General features: G+C 43.1%; 1 protein-coding gene across 1 annotated transcript in view; it reads left to right on the forward strand.

The window, feature by feature from the left end:
- Positions 1-22569, forward strand: part of GART (phosphoribosylglycinamide formyltransferase, phosphoribosylglycinamide synthetase, phosphoribosylaminoimidazole synthetase) — a 250057-nt gene that overhangs the window by 67689 nt on the left and 159799 nt on the right. The window contains exon 13 of the mRNA XM_085621375.1: positions 14869-14978. Coding sequence (XP_085477501.1) covers positions 14869-14978 — 110 coding nt within the window. The remainder of the gene's footprint in view (positions 1-14868; positions 14979-22569) is intronic.

Genomic DNA, 22569 nt, shown 5'->3' on the forward strand with positions numbered 1-22569 from the left:
ATCCACATGGATAAAGATTACCGCAGGATGTACCACTAAACCCTTATGGACAAACGATAGCCATCTTCAGGCCACAATATACTCAAACGGGATTACGTTATGTTTTATTAATTTTTATAATAATGATTTTAAATCACTCCCGAATAAGAATTTTATCGTTTTATTTGATTTTATCGATGATTTGCTAGCAGGCAACAAGTTTGGGAAATTGGACGGCATCTGCTTAGGGGGAGACTTTAATGCACATTTATATAATAGAATGGCGAAAACCATAGCCCCATCCTACGTGACTATTTCATGTAAAAGAGGGGAAGAACTGTTCAACTATTTATCCTCTAGGGATCTAACCGATGTAATGGCAAAAGCCGGTGGATCTCCCGATACTGATCAGTTGCCCACCTATATAGGTCGTGGCTGTTCTTCCACCATTGATTATGTTTTTATATCATCGACCCTTGAGAATTGTCTTGTCAAAGCTGAGGTCCTATCAACTTGTTACAGTGACCATAACCCCATTCTGACAACGATCAAATTTGTTAATAAATCTACTAAAAGGAAAGAAATTGGGGCAAGGGATTTGGTCGCATCCACTGACAAATGCAGAGTAATTTGGAAAGGCATTAACAATAAAATCTTACTTGAAAGAATCATAAAATCTCACCCCACAATTGTGGAAACATGTTTGTCCTGCGATTGCCAGGACACAGAGATTGTTGAGGCTTTTGTTGGCCTTTGTTCTGCCATCAAGCAGGAAATTTCTAAGCCCATTAGACATCACAATAAGAGCCAAAGATGGTTTGATGGGGCCTGTTCACGGGCCAATCGGGATCTGCGTAAGGCACTTGCCGATAAACCTCGGAACATGACACTGGTTAAGGCCTTGAGAAAAAGTTATAAACAAGCCACAAAACTACGCTCTGATGAGATTTTAAAGGAGAGGTGGGATTCACTGGCACGTACCGCAGCACTGAAAGATGTGACTGGGTTCTGGGGCGAAGTAAAAGCTCTGAGGTCCATGGGATCCAATTTAACCCCCATTAACTGCAATATACCAACTAAATCATGGGAGGAGCATTTTGCTAAAATATACACAGCCCCAGTAACAACCACAGATTTTTTCTGTACAGATATCAAGGTTGTCATTTCCATCTCCGAAGTAGAAGATGCCATTAATCAAAGCGCAGGGAATAAAGCCCCTGGTCCTGATGGACTATCAATCGACTTGATTAAATCTGAACCAGATTTTTGGTCTCCTTTGCTGTGCAATGTCTTCAACAATTTGTCCAATACTAAAATCCCTGATACTTGGTCAAGTAGTGTTATTGTGCCCATCTTTAAAAAAGACGATAGATTAAACCCTAGTTGCTACCGCCCCATATCTCTAATAGATAACACACTGAAGATTCTGGGCAGGGTGATTTTTAACAGAATCAGACTTTGGGCAGAGGAAAATCACATTCTCCATCCCTGCCAGCTGGGTTTCAGAAGCAAAGTGGGAACAGTTGAACAATGCTTGAATTTAAATCTCATTTTAAGTAAGTATACCGTCGCTAAAAAAGTCCCCCTGTATTTGGGTTTTATGGACCTATCGTCAGCGTTTGATTTCGTAAACCGTTCGAAACTCTGGGAGATTCTTTTAAATTATGGATTAGATGAGTCACTAGTTCATTTTCTGGCACATTTGCATAGAGACCTAAAAGCACGAGTTAGGATAAATAAGGAGGGAGAGGTCTCCGGGGATATTTTAATTGGCAGAGGGGTCAGACAAGGTTGTGTCTTGGCCCCTCTACTTTTTATTCTGTATATAAATGAATTAAATAAATCCCTGTCTAATCTTTCATGCGATGTGCCGAATATCAACGGCAACTCACTCCCAGTACTCTTATACGCTGACGATGCGGTCCTGATGGGCCGCACACCCAAAGCACTACGCACTTTAATTACGGGATTTGTCTCTTTTATGGCGGGTTTGGATTTGTGTACCAACTTTAAGAAGTCATATATTATGTCTTGCGGGCCCAATAAATACCGCATCAATCATATAGTTTCTGGTGATAACATCTTAAAAATCACAAGCACTTTTCCGTATTTGGGCTTGATTTTTTCAGAAACGGGCTCGTGGTTGGCTCACGCAGCACACGGCAGAAACAAACTTGCCAAGGCAGTTAATTCAATTATCAGCCTACAACAGCCGAAGAGGGCAGAGGTTATGTTGCCCCTAATACAAATTTACAAATCTCAATGCCTACCAACCGCTACTTATGGTGCCGAAGTGTGGGGGTACGCTAATAGCAGTGGCATCCAAACTGAAGAAAACAGATTTTGTAGGAAGGCTCTGGGGGCCCAAATATCTTCACCCACTTATATCTGTCACAAAGAGCTAAACCTGCAGTATGTTGAGGACTTCATTAAATCTCGGCCAGCTCTTTTTTGGTTGAAGATTTGGCAAAACCCGGCAGCAACCCTAACACAGGAAATAATCAGTGACTGCCTTAAATGCGATAGGGGTAGGTCAATACCATGGTTGAATGCTGTAAAAGAAAGCTTATCTAGTGTGGATTTGGAACACATCTTTTACCATCACCACAATGCAGAGAACACGAATATTAAAACAGTGAGAGAGCTACTATATGACTCATTCCGAAGGGATCGAGAACGCTCAGAGTTTCCTAAACCATCAATAATTAGATATATTTCCATTCTGTCCTGTCCGGGATATAACATAAACTTCCCACAGGAATATTTGAAAAGGAATATCGGTAGATGGAACAGGAGCATTCTCTTTCGCCTTAGGGATGGGAGCATAAAATACTCACTTTGCTTTCCACTTGGTTTTAATAAAAATCTTGAACATTTGTCCTGCCCCTGTGGTAATGGTTTAAAACAAACAACCATACATTTTTTGCTTTTTTGTAATTTTTACACTCGATACACAAAACAGTATTTTATCCCCTACTTCAGGTCACAAGCTATTACTGACTATAAACTGGCATATATCGAAATATTACAGCTAGGAAGTGATGAGATGATTTTCAGAGCAAGTTCATTTTTGCAGGTGGCGATACGTTCGCGGAATACGATGGTTATTATATAAGACTGCATCTATTAGCTGTCTTTGTTCATCTATGGCCATCATTAGATTACCATTTGCCCGGTATATCTATTGATATCGTCAGTCTGTACATCTCCTCATGACCCCGATTATATGTCTGGATAAGTCTGATCTATTCGATTTTGGGTGGACAACTCGCACTAATATACTTAGAACATGTTTTTGACTGTTTTTGACTGTTGCTTGCCAAATGATATAACTGTTGATGTTTCATTGAATATACCTGCACTTTATTTGCTCTTCCTGTATTTCTCTGCCTATACCTGCACTTAGAACTTTGGATTTGCTCTTGTTTTTATTACTGTTTTTAAACTGTATACTTTTAATTTCTTGGTGTTGATGAACTGTACTTTTATGGATATTTTTTATCCGAATAAAGACCATTTGACTTGACTTGACCAATCTTTGAAGAATACGCAGTTTGAGCACACTGCGAGACCCTGTAGGAAGCCAATTGTAGCTCTAGATAAATCGGTGGTTCAGTGCTGTGCCTGTTGTTCCTCATCGAGAGAAGTTGAAGTCTTTCAGATGACAGCAGGGTCTTTAGTGAACTTTAGTAACTAACGCCCAGGTTGCAGGCTGTCCGGGTGGTACAGGACACTGGTGGAGCTGGCCAGGGCGTACATCTGAATTCCAATTGACGTCTTGAAAATTATTAAAGTCTTTAGTTCCTTGTGCTTCAGTTCCTTGGTTCCTTAGTTGTCTTTACTCCTTAATGCACGTGTCAGTTCTTAAGATCGTCGCCAAAATTGTTGTAAAGGAAGATACAGAGTCCATCTGTACATGTAGGTTACTTCTTTATTAGTAGCTTGGTTCCAGCATAGATGGTCAGGATGGTAGGAGAAGATACTTGGTACAAAGATAGCCCCACCAGGAGCAAGCTCCTTACAGCTCAGCCTGAGTAGACCAACTGACAATCTCACCTAGAGAAGCACTCGGGCATTCTATGATGTCATGCAACATTCTAACAGAGCAGTACAGTGGAGAATAGCTGACAAGTAATTTACTACACAGTGCTGCCATTTAAGAGTACATGCTGCTGAGAGCTCGTCGAACACGAACTCCACAGCACCGTAATGGCAACACTGAAGACTGGCAAGTTTGGTATCAAAATTCTCAGCACATTAAACCCGCACTGATGCCAGTGTGGGATTTAATGTACAAAGCACCACAGAGGGCATCTTAGAGATGCCCCCTGAAACCTAACCTACAATCCACATCTGGTCTGAGGGGTTGCCTAGGCTGCCACACAGCAGACATGTTGCTGGACCCCTGGGTAGGAGAGCCCCGCTCTCCTGGGCCTGCAACAATGCACATCCTGGGCGAGGTGCTAGGTCTCCTCCCCCAGGATGAACAGGGGGAAGCTTCAAAGGTATGCCGCCTCTGTGAGCTTCCCCAGGCCACTTGCTGCGCCCACTCTGGTGGGAAGCGTGGCCGGAAACCCCAAATAAGGACAGGTGATGTGCCAGCCTGTCAACCCCACCCCTCAGGTGGGGAAGGTGAGATGAAGCACATCTCTGGGCCCTCGCCATCTTGAAGATGAGAGGCCCTGCCCAATCAGGACTAGGCTACTGCCCCCCTCCCACAGGAGAGTGGCAGATTAGGGGGTGTACCCACCCCAGGACAGGGACCCATCGGTCCCTGCCCTTTACCTACCTGTAACACCCCTAAATCTAGTATTTAGGGGCACCCTGAACCTTCCTTCCTTAGATTCCAGATTCCAAAATACAAAGAAGAGCAAGAAGAAAGAAGACCTGCCGTGCAGCTGCTATGAAGAGGAAGACACCAACTGCTTTGGCCCCAGCCCCACCGGCCTGTCGACCCTCTAACTTGCTCCTGCTACAACCCAGCACCTCTTGTGGCCAGCAACCTCACAAACCCTGGAGGACCTGCCTACCTTTTGGCTCTAAGCACCTGGGACTCCCATGAGCAGAGGCTCTGCTCAAAATCAGCTTCTAATCCCTGGCATCAACCCGGAACCGCGACCCCTGCACACTCTGCACCCGCCAAGCCTGGCCTGTGCCGGAGTGAACAAAGACCACGAGGATGTCCCCCCGGCGACTGTGACCCGAGTCCGGCACCCGAGGACTTCCCTCGACGCTCCTGACGACGCCTGCAGCCTCAGAACCAGGTACCCCCCCAACCGTGATCAATAGAGGGTAAGATTTCCAGACACCAAAAGGCACCCCGGCGCCCTGCGGCCCCCTGTGCCCAACTCCTGGGTACCTACCTATCCTCCAACTACCCAACTTACCTCTCGAAGTGGTGGTGGCACCTGAAGAATCTTCGTCCCCGAGCTTGCAGCCTTTTTCCAACCAGGAGCTTTCCCTTTGAAATCAATTGAGCGCCCGAAGGCTCAAAAGCACCCTGCACCCAGCCGCCCGAGTTTCCCTGGCAGTGTAACCTCTGCACCTATCTACTTCCCCCATTTGCCCTGAGCAAGTGACCAGGAGCCCAGCTCCCACAGCCGTGTGGCCTGCTAGTCAGCAGCCACCAACCAAGGCCCCCCTGCCTCCCATAGGATAACATTGGGCCTAACTCACTCTGCACCCGGCTGCCCCTGCGCCGCTGAGGGTGTAACAACTGTACGTACCTGACCCTGGGAGACCCCCGAGTCTGTGCCCAGAACCTTAACTCTGCCAGTCGAGTACTTACCCAAAACCCGATAACCCAATTTTCCTCCATAGGATTACATTGACTGGTTTCTTCTGAAATTTCTTCTAAGTGTGGAGTTTCTAAAACGTAAAATATTCACCAAAAATCAGCCGAGTAACGAAAACGAAAATACCCACCTGCTATTAGGATAGATCCCAGTGCTGGATCTTGGTGCCCAGCGCCGACCCTAAAAAATATTCACAACCGTACTTACCAGTAACCCAATTTTCTTCCATAGGAAATCATTAACTGTTTTTCTTTGAAATTTCTTCTAAGAGTCAATTTTTGCAAACTTCAAATATTCCTTAAAAATCGTACCAACTGTGAAAACGTAATTACTTACCTGTTTTAGATAGCGGTTCTAGTACTGAGTCTAGGAGCCCAGTACTGGATTACAAAAGTAACGAGAACCTACTTTACCTGCAACTTGAATTTTCTTCCATAAGGAATCATTGACTGTTTTTCTATGAAATTTCTTCTGTCAACTTTTAAAATAGCTAAATATTGCCTAAAAATCACAACAGTAACTAAGTCGACTTTTATCGCTTGTTTCTAAGAACTGTCCCAGGACTAAATCTAGGATCCAGTCCTGGGGTTACAAAAGTAATCCTGTAAGTAATCTATTGCAAATAACTTAAAACTTCCATTGAGCTCAATGCATTATTGTGTTTCGAAATTGTGTTGCCTATTGCAACAACCTATAACCAGTATTTACAAAAGTCAATTGCATATTGCAAAAGTATTTACCTTAAGCATCTCATTCGGAGAAAGTATATTTTAATACCTATAGTTGGTTCTAAAATAAAACAGACATATTTTTTAGATAAACCATTGGCCTAGAGTTCAGTTATTGAGTGTGTGAGACCATTTGCTGGCTGAGTGTGTACAACAAGTGCTTTACACTGTCCTCTGATACTGCCTTTCTGCTCGACCAAGCTACCACTTTAGAGAGTAAGGTTCTATCTAACTTTAGCCTCTGCCAAACCTCTGGGGACTGTGGTCTCTGTACACACTGTACCTATTTGGGAATAGTATATACAGAGCCACTTTCTCACAAGATTTGTTTGGAGGTCATAGCAGTAGTGGGAGGCTTGGGATGACTAAAAAGGGATGTGGAGGGGAAGAGTCGGAGGTAAGAGTTTAGAAAGACTTGTTTAGAGGGATCAGTGTAGTAACAGGTGTCAAGTGGTGCAAGGAGGGGTAGAGTAGGGGAGAGTCTAGAAAGGGCTATGTTGGGGATCATAATAGTAGTATGGGGTCTGGCAGCCTAGTTCTTAATCCGTTGTAGTCTTTTCATAGCCGTTAAAGTTGATCCGTGGTAGAGGCGATTGGCGTAATCGAGTTTGGACAGAACAAGGGAGACGGTAGCTTGGACCTTGTGTGGGAATCCCAAATGGGGGAAGATTTGTTGCAGAGTTTTTATAGTTACAAAGTTTGATCTTGCTAGTTTGTCTACTGGGGCATTCATCGATATGATGGAATCCATGGTCATTCCGAGCTTTCTTACTTCCTTTGATACTTTAGGCGGTGATCCCAGTTCATCAGGCCAGGCGGCAAGCAGGTCATAATGTTTCCAATCGCCACACATGAGTATTTCTGTTTTGGAAGCATTCAATTTGAGATGGCTCCAAGTCATCCATTGATCCATGGCTCTGAGACAACTGAAAATTGGCTAGTTGCCAATGTCTTTGGGGCATTCAGTTGAAGGAGTATTTGCGTGTTATCTGCATAGTTATAGCACGTGAGTTGAAATTGATTGATCATGTAGATGTTGTAAAGCTTGGTCGAGATGCTAGAGCCTTGAAGGACCCCAACTTTTGTGGAGTATGGTTAGGACGAGAAAAGTTGGGTATGGATGACATGAGTTTTCTCGGAAGATAGGACGTGATCCAGTCTAAAGCAGTCCCTTCTATGCCGGCTTCGTAGAGTCTTTGTATCAGAGTGTCATGGTCAACCGTGTCAAAGGCAGCCGAGAGGTCCAAGAGGAGTAGCGCAGCAACCCTGTTGCGGTCAACTGTGTTCTTCAGGTTATCCTAGATGGAAATGGGGGGCAGATTATGTGCCGATTCCCGGAAGAAATCCTGTTTGGAAGTCTGAAAGTATGGTATTCTCGTCAATGAATCTGGGCGAACGCTGCTCTTTCTATCAGTTTGCCCAGGAAAGGCCTATTAGTAATTGGTTTGTATTTGTCAGGGTTCCGTGGGTCCAAGTTTGTTTTCTTCAGTAAAGGGCGTATGTATGATTTTTTTTTTTTTAGTTCTTCTGGAAATATTCCGGTAGTTAAGGAATCATTGAGGATTTTTCTTACTAGAGTAATTTTCTTTAGGTGAAGTTTGTCTGGTTTCTTTTTTGTTTTGAGCCAGGCACGATGCAGCGTTCTAATTTGTAGTTTTATGTCCTTTATATCTTTATTTCTCCAAGGTGCGTCTTTTTTTATTGTTCTGTTGTGTAGTTTTGAGTGGTATCGGGATAGCAAAAGCTTCCTGTAGCCGCACATTAAGTCTTTTAACAGAATTTATTGTTTCCAGATCTGCACTGGATGTTAGTTGTTTCTAAGTGTTCCAAATTGAGTTTGTTCCACAGTCGATAGGTGGATGCACGTAAGGTGGTTTTAGGTGAGTAGCTTAGTGTTGTTTTATGTTTGAAAGCAAGCAAATGGTGGTCTGACCATGTGACGGGAGTTATAGTTTGAAAGGTAACTAGTTTGGTATTAGCAAAAATGACATCTTGTTGAATTAGGTCAGTAAGTCCTTCACCGACATGGGTGTCCCCTCCTTCACCGACATGAGTCTCCCCCCGAAATGCTTACCACCTGACTACATCAAGTAAGCAAGATAAGAGGCAGGCTAAATCCTGCCTTGCAGAGTTAAGTTTCTTCCAAAGAACGGAGGAGGGTTTCAGTAAACACTCCATTTGCAATTTTATCAGTGTAGGAAATGTAGGAAATTTAGCATTGTTTCCATCTTTGGAGCTTACACAATCTGGTAGGTCCCTCCTCTTTAGATTCAGGTCAGGTATTTTTTTGCTAATTTTATTGTTGCTTTTTTTCAACTCTGTCTCAAGCACATTTTGAAGTCATTTGCTTCTAAGAAATGTAGGAAGGCTTTAGCGTATCTTCAGATGTTGGGTAGCACCGATATCTGTTTCAGTGTTGGTTGCTTCCTTAAAATGTCCATTCGTAGTAGGAAATCAGTATAGGGGTAATATGACTGGAGGTAGCTTATCTCGTTGTAATTGCTCTTTATACAACAGCACATTTTGCACGAAACACTGGGCCTTATATAGAAGTCGGGGGAGGGGAACACTCCGTCACAAACATGACTGATATCCCTTCCGCCATATTACGATCACATTCTATCCTTTGGGGATCGTAAACGGCAGGCAGGATATCCGTCACATTTGGGACGGAGTATTTCCTCTGCCGACTTCTAAGTCGGGCCTTATGTCTTTTTATTGATTTTTTTTAATTGATGTTTTAATGTTTTAACCATGACTTGTTTTTGTGTAACTGTGATGAATTGCACTCCCCACACTGTTTTATACAAAGCTGGATAACAAGGGAGGGGTAGCAGCAGTGGTGGTAGCACTAGGCTAAGTTTATGCATTCTGATGTAGCAGTTCACTTTGTACTGAATACATGTTTTTAATTCTATTTGCACAACTGCTAAATGTTTTTATGATGAGTCTGTGTGATGTATCATACGCACTTTTATGATTTTTATTCAATGATCGAATAAATATATTTTGAATTGAATTAATACGCCATATCAATATCGAAATTCTACATCCTGAACTTCATAATTAGTGGTTCTGACCTTTCTTTCGGCTAATAATGATGTTTGACATCTAAAAACCAATAATTTAAGTTTGGGGTTATTTTTGGGCTTCAAACGCAAAGCAATGCAGAGCAACTCCAGTAATTTAGTCATAAGCTTACTTTTACTTGAAGCGGTGAGAGGCCCAAGAAACTCCCGGTGGCGAAACTTCTGATAGGAAATGAAGTACTATGATCCACAAACATAACCAGCATAGGTAGGTGTAGGTTCCTAGTTCCTCTTCATTTCTAAGGCACTCCTCCATGTACTCATAACCCTCTGGGTAAACTGAGGTTTAATGTGTTCAGAAGCATAGTTCTGTCTGCAAATTCATCAACTTTTGAATAATGGCCAGGTACGAGACTGGATCCAGAAGCTTTTTCCCCAGCAGCAGTCCCCAAGTGTTGTCAGGTTATGCTGCATAGCCCAGGCCACCCTGTGCTCTATTGACCAGACATGACAACTATAAGTCTGCAAATGATGTGGTGACGTCAATTTATTTTTGTTTATAATTTCAGATCTGTTAATCCAGAGCTTTCTCATTTGGATTTGTTTGATTTTTATTATTTATTTTTTTTAAATCAAATTTTGTCTGACTTTAAGCTCTGCATGTTACGTTGGGAGCAAATGTCTGTTTCCAACCTCTGATAGGGAGAGTATGCAGTGCCTCTGGATCCAGCACAATACCAGCAAATGCAACAAATGTGCGGTTGTGCACACCAAGGTAATCGTTGAGAGAGAGATCAAACTGTTTATTGCCAAGGCTTGTCAGGGAGAGCCCTCCTGTTTACCATTCGCCTGCACCAGGCAAGTTTCTGAAGAGTGAACGCTCTTCTGAAGATCATCCCGTCATTAAAAAAATCAAAAAGTGACACAGGAAGGAAGGATTTTCTTTCTTCTAGCAAAAGATCTCATTCATGGGTTAGTAATTAGAGAGTGTTAATTCATGAGAAAATACAGCTTTAATTTCTGGCCCGATCTTCTGATACTTGGCAGATTGTGGCATTCTAGCAGACCATGTTGGTAATCATTTGGTCTAAACCTAACACTTATGGAGTGCTTACTTCCACCAAGGTAGGTTCACCTGTGGCTCGCAGCAGTGGCTGTGGCATGTGGGTTTGTCAAATAGGATGGGAGTTGTCCTGTGGCTGCTTCAGATCCACAGGTGAAGCCCAAGTTTGCTTTCTGTCTGAAGCTGAAGGCTTTGTGCGCCTCACTTGTACCGGGACTTTGTGCTTTATCTGTAGCAACAGTGCAGCTTTTCGAGCATCTCCTTTGGAGGATCCTTAGTACCTTTCCTTGGTAGAAAAAATCATGACCACAGCCAGGAAGGGAGTGCAGGTCACATTTGAAAACCAAGCATTGGCAGAGCATCTCTTGAAGCCACCAACATTTTCCGGAGTGACCGCATTTTTTGACTCGATTTGAAGCCCTACTTGATGCCTTGCCAGCGGTTCTATCGTTGTCATCCGTAAAAGCTCTCAATCAAGGCCCAGTGTATGTATACCTGTAAGAAAACCAGTCAGACGTACGCGTTTCAATTAGCAGAAATAATTTATAAAGGAACATGATAAATGTTATAAGCTTTCTGCACCAGAAAAGGATGGTGCAGTGACTAGTGAGACATAAGCTAACTCTGCTCATATTTGTTAATTGAGAAGTGAAATGTGACCTGTTTATCATCCTTCTGTTTTGGTTGCATATATTCCTCTTGTTCCGAGGGTGTATCTTTTTTTGGTCCTGTTAAAGACACTATCCTGTATATTTATTTGGAGGTGGTACATTTTAACGTATGCACAGTTTTGACCTGCCATTTATAAAGGTTGTAGGGGGGACAATCCTGTCTAAATATAACTGTCTTAGCTAACATTGTGTACTGCTGTCGATAACTGATCCCTGATTGAGTGTTTTACCAATGACTCCAAAAGAACCGTTGTTTACCTTACTGCATATATACTATCCAGGTTCTTAGAAATACAGGATTGCTCCATGAGGTATCCTAGCTGATGTGTTGCCTGTGTCAACCAGAGATGATGGAAAGTCTGATTGTCAGTATATGAGTGATGGGCTTTATCGGGATAGCCTCAATATGAGAGTTTGGGATTTTTTGCCTGAACTTCACATTGACTACCCTCTGGGGGCCACCTTTTCAGAAGAAAAGTGGTTGATTTCTGGCAGTTGGTCCTACCTACCTCTGGGGTAAAATCCTATTTGCTACCTGATATTTGAGAGCCACCTACTACCTGTTTAGAACCCCTACTTACATTTAATGCAGAAGTCTTCAAACGTTTTTGCTCCGAGTACCCCATAGCAAATGTTTTGGTGTTGGGCCCCCCTCCAAAACTTTATGGCACGATTTAAGGGAGTGGGTGGAGCAAGTCTGATCGTAGGTGGTGAGAATTATGAGGTTATTTTTTGGGCTACTTATTCTTTAGCTCATGATTCACACTAAACATGAAATTGCCAAAGAGAAGGTGACTAAAACACTACTACTACCCCTCACACTTCTAGGTCATAATGCAACTGCTGTACTAATAATACCTAATGGCCGTGAGTATCAGGCTGTCTCCTCTGCCTCTTTCACCGCTTATCCATCATGCCTGACCATCATTCCAATCTTGAAACAGACTCTCTGTCCCTTTGAGAAAAAAAGGAACTTCCACAGGTTGCTCGCCTCTGTGGAGCACGGATGCCCTCGGGCCTAATACGAGCAATGAAAATGAGCTGTCATGCCTCATTTGAAAAGTGATAGTCATAATTGTGATGCAATGGGCCACTCACCCTTCTTGGTTCAAGTGCCACTGCGAGTGCTTTACTAATGAGAAATTGTCGTTTTATTGGATTTATGAAAATGGTTGCACTGGGCAAAGGCTGCGTACCTATTGCTAAAATGTGTTCTTTGAAAGTTTTAGCTTAAACACTAAATCATTTTGTGGTAGCCTATCTTATACTCTGAGCAATTGGATTTATGAGTGTGATTCTGTGGCCGCAGCGATTTCTGCATATGCCACATAATCCGTCATTTGATGCATAATCTGCAGATTTTAGCAAACAAATAATTGTTTGTAGCTCAAATGGAACAGAAGTTACTAAAAACATGGCAACATGTTCCCTTGTGCAGTGGAATGCCTGTCTCAAAGGATAACTTGTCATTTTTCAATTGAATATTGCTGTATGTGGGTGTTTAACTGGAGCTAATCCGGTAAAATATTTCCCCAGGCAGTGCTACCATGTGTAAACGTTACAAAAAAATAAAATAATTTCACAAAATGTGCTGCATTTGCCACATAATTTGCCTTTTCTTTCTTTTTAATTCGGTCAACTCTGCAGCATAATTTAATCCTCCGCTGCCACATATTTCCAGTAGCTCTGCTTATACAGTGCTTAAAACAATTTTTAATAATGAGTACTATGTTCACAGTGCTTACTTTTACCTGTTGCACCTATGCACAATTACCTTGTCCGAACTGTGCCAACTAGGATTCAATTCTGTGACTATTTGGTCTCACATACCGATATTTGGAGTGATCGCATTAACTAACTAGATTACATTACGTAAAAGAGTGCCTCTCCCACCATTACTTTAAATTGCATTTATTTTTCACCTAAACATGTGTGCATTATTTCATATGCCGTTGTCTAGAGGTGAAAAAAACAGAAAAATACTTTAGAATATTTTGTTCACTTTAGACGCCTCTTTTACCCCTCCAGCACAGAGTTCAGGATTACAGTTACCATGCTTGTTTTATGCAGTTGAAACGCTGGATGTAAATGAAGATAGCTTGTAAAGGCGACAATCAATCAAAGTCTGCCTTCCAGGCTATTTTCATTTACAAGTGCTTGGAGGCATCTGCACCCCCTGAGAACACGTCCACGCTCACACCCCACCCCCAGTGGGGCGGCCCCGGAGTTAAAAGACCTCTGTTTCAACAGGAGGCAACGTGATTCTACTATAGCTGCCTGGTAGAAGCCTTTTACGGCAACTCCACCGAACAGACAAATTGACCGGCACCACCGCCTGCCTCTGAGGGTCCAGAATGTCTATTGATATACCCGTCATAGGAGATCCTTGTGGTGCAGGCCTCGTTAGCCAAACTCAATAAAACTGCTGTCCTTTCCACTCTCCTAAGCTAGAAGTTGAAGAGCGTATGAGTGCAAGTTCTTTGTCTAAGATGATTGTCTTTACAGGTGGGGAATGTCTTTTGTTTTTCACTTGCTATACTCGTCTTGTGGGCGTCTTGTGAGACCACAATCGTTGCCCTTCAGGGAGGATCTATTGTTTCAGCAGATGAGCCATGTTTTGCATTCCAACCCTGACTATTCAATCTGCATTCTTGGAGATTCATAGGATAAAATTGAGCTCTTCTGTTATTCCCCTGGATGTCACGGACATCACCTTCAAAGCACAGTTACCATGTATAAAGTCTGTTCATGTGGTTTGCTGAATTCTTGTAAAGAGGTAGGCCAAACCTTCTAATGTATTATGTTTTGTTTTTTTACTTATCTAGTCAAGGACTTGTCTTTGGCTCAGTGAAGGGCTATGTGGCTGCTCTCGGCTTTCCAGTGTTTGCTATACTAGAACTCAACGTTCAAATCATCTTTGATTTTACATTTCATGAAAGCAGTGAATTATCTTTTGCCTCCTTTTCCTTTTGTAATGCATCTGCAGAATCCGAATATAGTAATTATCTTTTTTGTGGCATCGCCATTTGCGACAAACTAGATGCCTTTCATTATGCTGTTTCCTGATATTTGGTTTTCAACTTGTATAACTTTCCTTCCCAAAGTTGTTTCTTAATTTAACATCACTTTGCAGGATTTCTTTCCTCCTCATCCCTCATGCTTATTTGTCTGAGCTTTGCAAGGCAGAATAATGGGAAGGCTCTTCAGAAGCATATCTCTGGCTAGATATGCTGTGTATCGAGATCTTCCATGCTCTGTCAAAAATGTATCCACAAAAGTGCATTAGGCCAAGACTGCCCCAGCTAGTTGTCCAGAGCATCTTCTTGTTTGATATCTGGTGTGCCTCTACATGGGGTTCAGTCCACACTTTCGTGAAACACTACACAAATTTATAATGAATCAATTTAAGTTTTGCATTCCCTCACTCAGTTTTCTGGAGCCATATACCCTGCACCTGTTGCTCTTCTTTCAGGGAGGCAACATTAACACTGAATGAATGGTTTGTATGGATTGCAATTGAATAATGTTTATCTCTCCTGTAAACATGTTTTATATATTATTCTTTCACAAGGTTTTAGCCTGTTTCTTTTTCATGTTTGTTAGGCTGCAATCCTGAACTGGGTGGATTTGCAGGTCTCTTTGACCTCAAAGCAGCAGGTTATACCGATCCTATTCTGGTTTCCGGTACAGATGGTGTTGGAACAAAACTCAAGGTAACTCTGTTATAGTGCAATGTTAAAGTAATTCCACATACTTTTATTATATGTTTAAAGAAAGCTCACTGTCAGTGCTCTGTTGCTACAGAAGCTGTCATTCACCGCATTACAGGATGGTATGCACATGTAATTCTCAGCCAGTTTTTCTCAAAGGATGAGTGCTCCGTGCATGTGGCTTTTTAGAAACTGGTATTCTGAAGGGCCTGGTCACTGACAGCCTGCCTATTAAGCAAATAGTGATGTTAGTTAACTCAAAATATGTCCTTCGTAATTTGCGACAATGTGAAAGTTATTGTTACTTTACTCCAATTAGCTAAAAAAATTCAATGCAGTTTTGAAAAGGCAGGCTACATAATTTGAGATTCTAGTACGTAGGTAAACTTAAATACCCACCCAGTGACCTCGCTGCAACATGCAGGAACAATATTTCTCCTATGCCCAGAAGGCATTCACCTTTTCTTTCGTTGTAAGGACTGTCGCTGAAGCACGCTGCAGCAAAAGATAACATTTTACATACATGTATTTACCGGGGGTCGTGATTAAGATGGTGGGCGAGTAGGAGCTCCTTAATTCTTGCTGCCACTAGACTCCATGAGCTACCAGCCCTGGCCACAATCAAATAAGCCTCCCTGCTGATTTGAGTGGGGGAAACTCTCTTGAGGGGCGGGAGCACTGACATACTGCCCTGATACTGTGAGAAGCAGACCCGACTCGACAAGCGGCTTTCTAGGCTGGCTCCAGCATTGAGGCTGCAGCTGACATTGCTAGGAGAATAGCCCAGTAAGTAAACACTCTTATGGAACGTATAATCTCTTTCGAGGACCTGGAAAATAATAACACCAAATGCAATCTTATGTCTAGGCCACAGAAATAAATACACATGTAGCCATATTCCTATAGCAGCAATCCATATCTTACCTTCAAATAAAAAATGCAAACTCAAGTCTCATGTAAAAATGCACAAGACCCGTTGTCGCGTATAATTCGTAGAAGACATTCCTGCATAGCAAAAACTGAGAAAGTATTATAGACCATCTTTAGAATTACCGGACAACCCCCTTGAGTCCCAGAAACAAAATGTAATACTCAATTTGTATGAACAATCACACATCATACATACAAACAAACATGTTCGTCAAGCAGACAGAAGCCAGAAAACAGAAACATAAAGTGCAAGTATTCATGTAAGTGCACAACAGAACAACGCTTACCAGCACTGTATATTCAAAGAGTCAGTCGCTAAATTAGCTCAGTCATTTAAAGCACACACATATATAAATGTTTTTGTATGGGCATCAATAATATTGTTAAATCTTCTAGAATACTTAGAGCTACAATGTGCCCATTACATTAAAGCAATTCTGTGGTAAATGTCAGTAAAAGGAGGTGATCATAACAGAACTACACCAGAATCGGCACGCCGTGAGTTTACTCACCAACACGCAATAGTTAGTCAATCAGTATAGTAGCACAGTCTATGTAAAGCACATCTAAATATAAATGCTCTTGTAAGTGCACCAATTTATTCCAAATATGTCAAACATTTCTGAAAAGAAATAAGGAAACAATATATCACTCAAATTGTAATAACGAAGCAACAATAAACAGCTGGGTCAACGGAAAGAACACAACGTACTCTCTAATTTCTGACAGCGTTCCTGCATCAAGCCTCCTTTCCAAAGGAACAAAGTTAAACCTCTGTGTGGATCTTATATGTCACTACACCAGTTGCTACTTAATATCAACTACTCCGCTCTCTCTGTCAGAGAGAAAAAAAAGTTTTGATGAGCCAATCATCGCAAAACCTCAAGCAAAAGGTTAAATGTGTCCTGCAGGAAGAATAACAAACAGCAAAAATCTAGTCAACAAATCCTAGGAATATAGGCAATACAAGCAATGAAGTATAACCTGTATATACAGCAAGATGGTTATAGGCAAAATAGAATGTAGTATTTGGTACTCGAATCACTGCAACATTTGGAAAATAGAACCATGGAATGAAGAATAAGATTTTTGTTTTTTTAAAAATGGAAAACGCCAAAGTACATCACACCCAAGCAGGTTTTGAATCGTCAAGCTTTCATAGAACATACATTTAGATGCTCAGAGACCAATCCATTATGCTACAGTGACAGACATGAAAAAGTGTTCCGACAGGCTCCAATATACAGAAACAAATCCATAATGATAAAAAAATGTGAGAAATCAAAAACATTTCATCAGACCCAAGCGGGTTTCGAACTTGTAACAGTCCTATTTGCAGTCATAGGAGCTAAAGTCCATTGTGCTACAATAGCTGTATGTGAAAGAGCAATCCAAAAGGAACATATAAATTATGCCGCAGCAATGGGCGGAGATCGACAACCGCATGGCCCCAGGACGAACCGAGCCCAGCCGACCTTTCCACTCTGCACCCGAGTGCCCCAGCTCAGGTACCGACGAACTGGCTGTGCCCCCTTGTCCCCAGGACCCTTGTGACCCGAGCTCCCCGTTGGGAGCTTTGGGACTTGTCCCCCTCTGCAGCCTGTTTCTACGTGGCCCCCCTTCTTTCCACCAGTTTAGCGCACACAGCTACCAGCACATATGCAGCCTGGCACCCCAGGGCAGGTAATTAGGCTGGTGGAACTTTGGACCTTGGCACTAAGTCCAAAAGGAGACCCCCAGAAACCGATCGCAAATAACTGAATGCAAGATATGCCTTTTTTCCTATTGGGAAGCATTGCTGCGTAAACACACATTTAAGTGAACTATTTACATACCTGTAAAAATTCATATTTAAAAAAAGTACTTAATTGAGAATGAGGTTTTTGTTATCAAAATGCATATAAAAACAAGTTAATTTTGTAAATTGGTCTCATATTTATTCTTGAGTGTGTCTCTCATTTCTGCCTCTGTAAGTACGACAAATGTTTAGCACTACCCTCTGATAAGCCTAAACTGCTCGCCCACACTATCACAAAAGATAGCATTTAATGTTATCATTTTTGCCTCTGTAAACCAATAAGGGTTGCCTGGACTCTTTACACAGTGTACCTCGTTTTGGTACACTATATATAAAAAGCTAGCTTCCTACACCAGGGCTGTACAGTCTACTTATGATGTATAGGCCACTTGGCATACTGGTTACACATTCTGTAGAAGTAAGTGAGATTGATAAGAGAAAAAAGGAAATCTGAGAAATTGAAAGGAGAAAGTAAAAAAACAAAACAAGATATTGACATCTATATTCGAAAGGATATCCAAATCAAAAACACAGTATACAGACAAAGGCATATTTCGGTGGCAGTATAATAAGTATATAGACGAATCATCACAAAACCTCTATGTTCGATGCATATGAGCTGTAGATCGCATACTTTTGCATAGATCACCATCTGGTGTTGGGCTCAGATGTTTGCACGTTGTTATTGTAGAAGTCTTTGTAGTCATGAGATAGGTGACTCCTCCTTTGGTTAGCAGTGAGCATGGGCATCGACTCCATCTCCGGATTGTTTTTTCCGCTATCTGGTTCGGATGTGATTTGCTGCGCTCTGGGTCGGTGTCGTTTCGATTCCCCTTCGACGCGCAAAGCTCTCACCGCTCGATGGTATTGTTTTGATCGCGATCTCTCGACACGCATCTACTTTCCAAAGTGATTCTCGACTCCGGTCGTCGACGTGGGCCGGTAGGCTGATCGGCGCCATCAACCAGCATATGGAAAAGACTCCATTTAAAAAATGCAAGTGTGGGGCTAAATTCCCACACACTGATCTCCACAAGGTCTGCAACCTCTGTCTCTCTCCAGAACACAAGAGTCGACACTGCCAGACCTGTGATTCTTTCAGGTCCAAGAAGACTATACGTGATCGCCGGGCTCGACGTCACAAAATGTCCAGATCAACAGTCTCGGCGCCGGAACCCATCTTCGAGGCAGGCCCCGACGATCCGGAGACAGGAAATGAACAAGCCAACATATCCAAAGCCTCCGACTCAGAAGACAAGTCGATTTACTCCAGGTCAACGAACCGTGAGAACTGACGTCGACGCCCCGGCCCCGAAAAAACACAAGGCTCCGGTAACACCTTCGGGTCTGGGTCGACACCGTGATACTGCTTCAGAAGCCCCGCCTCCAGGCCCGGCTCCGAAGCCTACTAATCCTTCAGGCAGCTCGGGATTGAGCCAGCCACATCACGGTACTGGAAAACCCTCTTCGGCACCGAAACAGAAGGCCAAGGCACCGTCAACTCCATACTCTTCGGCACCGAAACCAAAAATGCCAGACACTTCAGCACCATAGCAAACTCCATCCAAAACTTCGGACCTGAAAGAAAACGCCAAAATCTTCGGAGTCAAAAACACCTCCTAAGCAGAAGGACACAAAAACTCCTCTTAAAGCTAAGGAAGATAGGCCAAAACACCACTCGGAGCCTGAGTCCTCGGCTCTGAAAAGAGACAGTGTATCCAAGGAACTTTTCTATCCAGATCCACCAGATCCTAAGCAAAAGACACGGCATATTGACCCCATTACTGGGCAAGTCACCTCTATACTACCTAAAAAGAGGAAATTAGACACCCTAGATACCCCCAAAGAAAAAAAGACTCAGCCACCTCACCTATGAGGCCTTCTTCACCACCTCCACGGCTTCCAGCCATTATACTTTCTCCAGCACACTCTCCCATACCTCTGCAACACAAGATGACGATGAGGATTTAGAGTGTGGGAATGAAGACGTAGACCCACCACATCCTGATACAGATACTGATGACACCCACAGTATTCCACCTAATGACTCTTGGGAAGATTATAATGTCCCAGATGTACCTGCGCCAGATTTATACCCCTCCAGACCATCCCCTTCAGATGACAATGTAGGGTTTGCACAACTAATAAATAGAGCTGCACAATACCATGGGGTTCACCTCCATTCAGACCCCATGGAAGAGGATATTTTATTAGAGACTTTTTCTCAACCTCAAAAAACAACAAACACTCTCCCTATGCTTAAAGGGATGATTAAACATGCCCCTGAGGTTTTTAAAGACCCTGTCAGAGCTAGGGTACTCAATCCTAGAACTGAAAAAATATATAAAGCCGCTCCAAGTGATCCAGTTTACATGAAAAGTCAACTTCCTCTGGACTCCTTGGTAGTGGCGAATGCCCGTAAACGGGCAAATTCCCAAACCACAGGTGATGCACCTCAGCCGGACAAAAAGTCCAAGTTACTAGACGCATCAGGTAAAAGGGTTGCGTCCCAGGCAGCAAACTTCTGGCGTATCGCCAACTCAGAAGTCTTACTAGCAAGGTATGACAGGGCTCACTACGATGAGCTTGAAAAACTCATGCAGCATCTCCCAGACCAATATTAGACCAAGGCATTACGATCTTATACAAGAGGGGACATTAATTACAAACACCTCAATTGAATGTGCTCTAGATGCAGCAGATACAGCATCTTGCATAATTAATACAAGTGCATTACTGCGCAGACATGCGTGGCTACTCATATCTGGTTTCAAACAAGAGGTACAGTCTACCATCCTCAATCAACCCTTGGATCAAGAACACTTGTTTGGACCTACTGTGGACACATCTTTAGAAAAGATGAAAAAGGACAGAGAACCAGCCAAATCCATGGGGGCTCTACAAGCAACCACTAGTAGAGGTTCCTTTTGCCGCTCCTCTTATAGGGGCGCCTCCAAAACAACTGGCACAGAAAACACCTCTTCAACATACAAAAGCCCCACTCAAACTTCCCCTAACAGAGGATATTTTAGAGGGACTTACAGAGGCAATAATAACGGGGGCAGAGAATGTGGGTCTAATACCCGCAACTCCCCCACCACAAAACAGTGACTTCCCTCCACTTCCCCCAGACCACTCCACTCCGGTCGGGGGAAGACTATCACAGTTCCTACCTGTCTGGAATTCCATCACCACAGACAAGTGGGTAAGACAAATTATCCAGTATGGTTACTGCCTGGAACTTACTTCTACCCCCCCCCCCACGTACCTCTCAAACAACGTCCAATGTCCACAGAACATGTAACGCTTCTCAAGCAAGAGGTTCTCTCTCTCTCTTCCAAAAACATGCAATAGAACCGGTTCCCCCTACACCAGCAAGATACAGGGATTTTCTACCTTTATTTCCTCATTCCCAAAAAGGACGGCTCTCTCAGACCAATATTGAACCTCAGACCGTTAAACCTGTACATACAATCCGACCACTTCCACATGGTCATGCTACAACAGGTCCTCCCACTGCTCCAACAAGGCGATTTCCTTGCCACTTTAGACCTCAAGGACGCCTACTTCCACATCCCTATTCACCCTGCTCACAGGAGTTACCTATGGTTCGTAGTGGACGGACAACATTACCAATTCAAAGTCCTTCCATTCGGGGTCACAACAGCACCCAGAGTCTTCACAAAATGTCTCGTAGTGGTAGCAGCTCGCTTAAGAAGACAGCATATTCATGTGTTTCCATATCTAGACGACTGGATCATAAAAGCCACGTCATGCAGCAAGTGTGTACAACAAACCCACAACATGATCCAGCTGCTCCACAACTTAGGATTCACAGTAAATCGCACCAAGTCCCACCTCCAACCGTCCCACACCCATCAGTATCTAGGTGCAACAATAGATACTTCCAAAGCCCTTGCATACCCCAATCCAGCCAGGATAGCCAGTATGCAAGCCCTCATAACAAAATTTCAACGGCAACACTCACTACCAGCTCAAGTGCTCATGCAGTTAATAGGGATGATGGCCTCTTGCATCTTCATTGTCCCTTACGCAAGACTCCAAATGCGTCTGTTACAAGAATGTCTAGCACAACAGTGGAACCAAGCTCAAGGTCATCTTACAGATCTGGTGTTGGTGGACAGCCGCAAATATTGCTCTCTGCAATGGTGGAGCACACAAAATCTTTCCAAAGGGCGGCCGTTCTTAGATCCGGTTCCACAAATAGTACTAACGGCGGACACATCGCTCACCGGCTGGGGAGCTCATCTCTTAAACTACACCATTCAGGATATATGGACCCCTCAACAGAAACTCCTACATCAATCACCTGGAGTTACTGGCTATATTTCTCGCCCTAAAGTCATTTAAAAAACATCTCCTAGGCAAAACTGTCCTCGTCCGGATGGACAACATGACAGCAATGTACTATATACAAAAACAAGGAGGGACACACTCTGCAGCTTTCACGCTTAGCACAGAGCATTTGGAGATGGGCCATTCCTCAAAAGATATAACTCTTGTCAGAGCATCTACCTGGGATACGCAATCAAATTGCGGATCTGCTCAGTCGTCAACAACAGCAGATTCACGAATGGGAACATTATCCGCAAGTTCTTCATCCGTTTTTTCAAATGTGGGGCCACCCAGACATAGATCTGTTTGCCACATATTTAAACACAAAATGCCCAAGCTTCGCCTCCAGATATCCACACCCGTTGTCCAAAGGCAATGCGATATGGATGAACTGGTCAGGCAGATTTGCGTACGCTTTTCCACCTCTCCCGCTCATTCCTTTACTGGTGCACAAGCTCAAACAACAGTCTCTCACAATGATCCTGGTTGCTCCAACATAGGCATGACAAC

This window comes from Triturus cristatus, chromosome 8 (genome assembly GCF_964204655.1).
Source record: "Triturus cristatus chromosome 8, aTriCri1.1, whole genome shotgun sequence".
Lineage (NCBI taxonomy): Eukaryota > Metazoa > Chordata > Amphibia > Caudata > Salamandridae > Triturus > Triturus cristatus.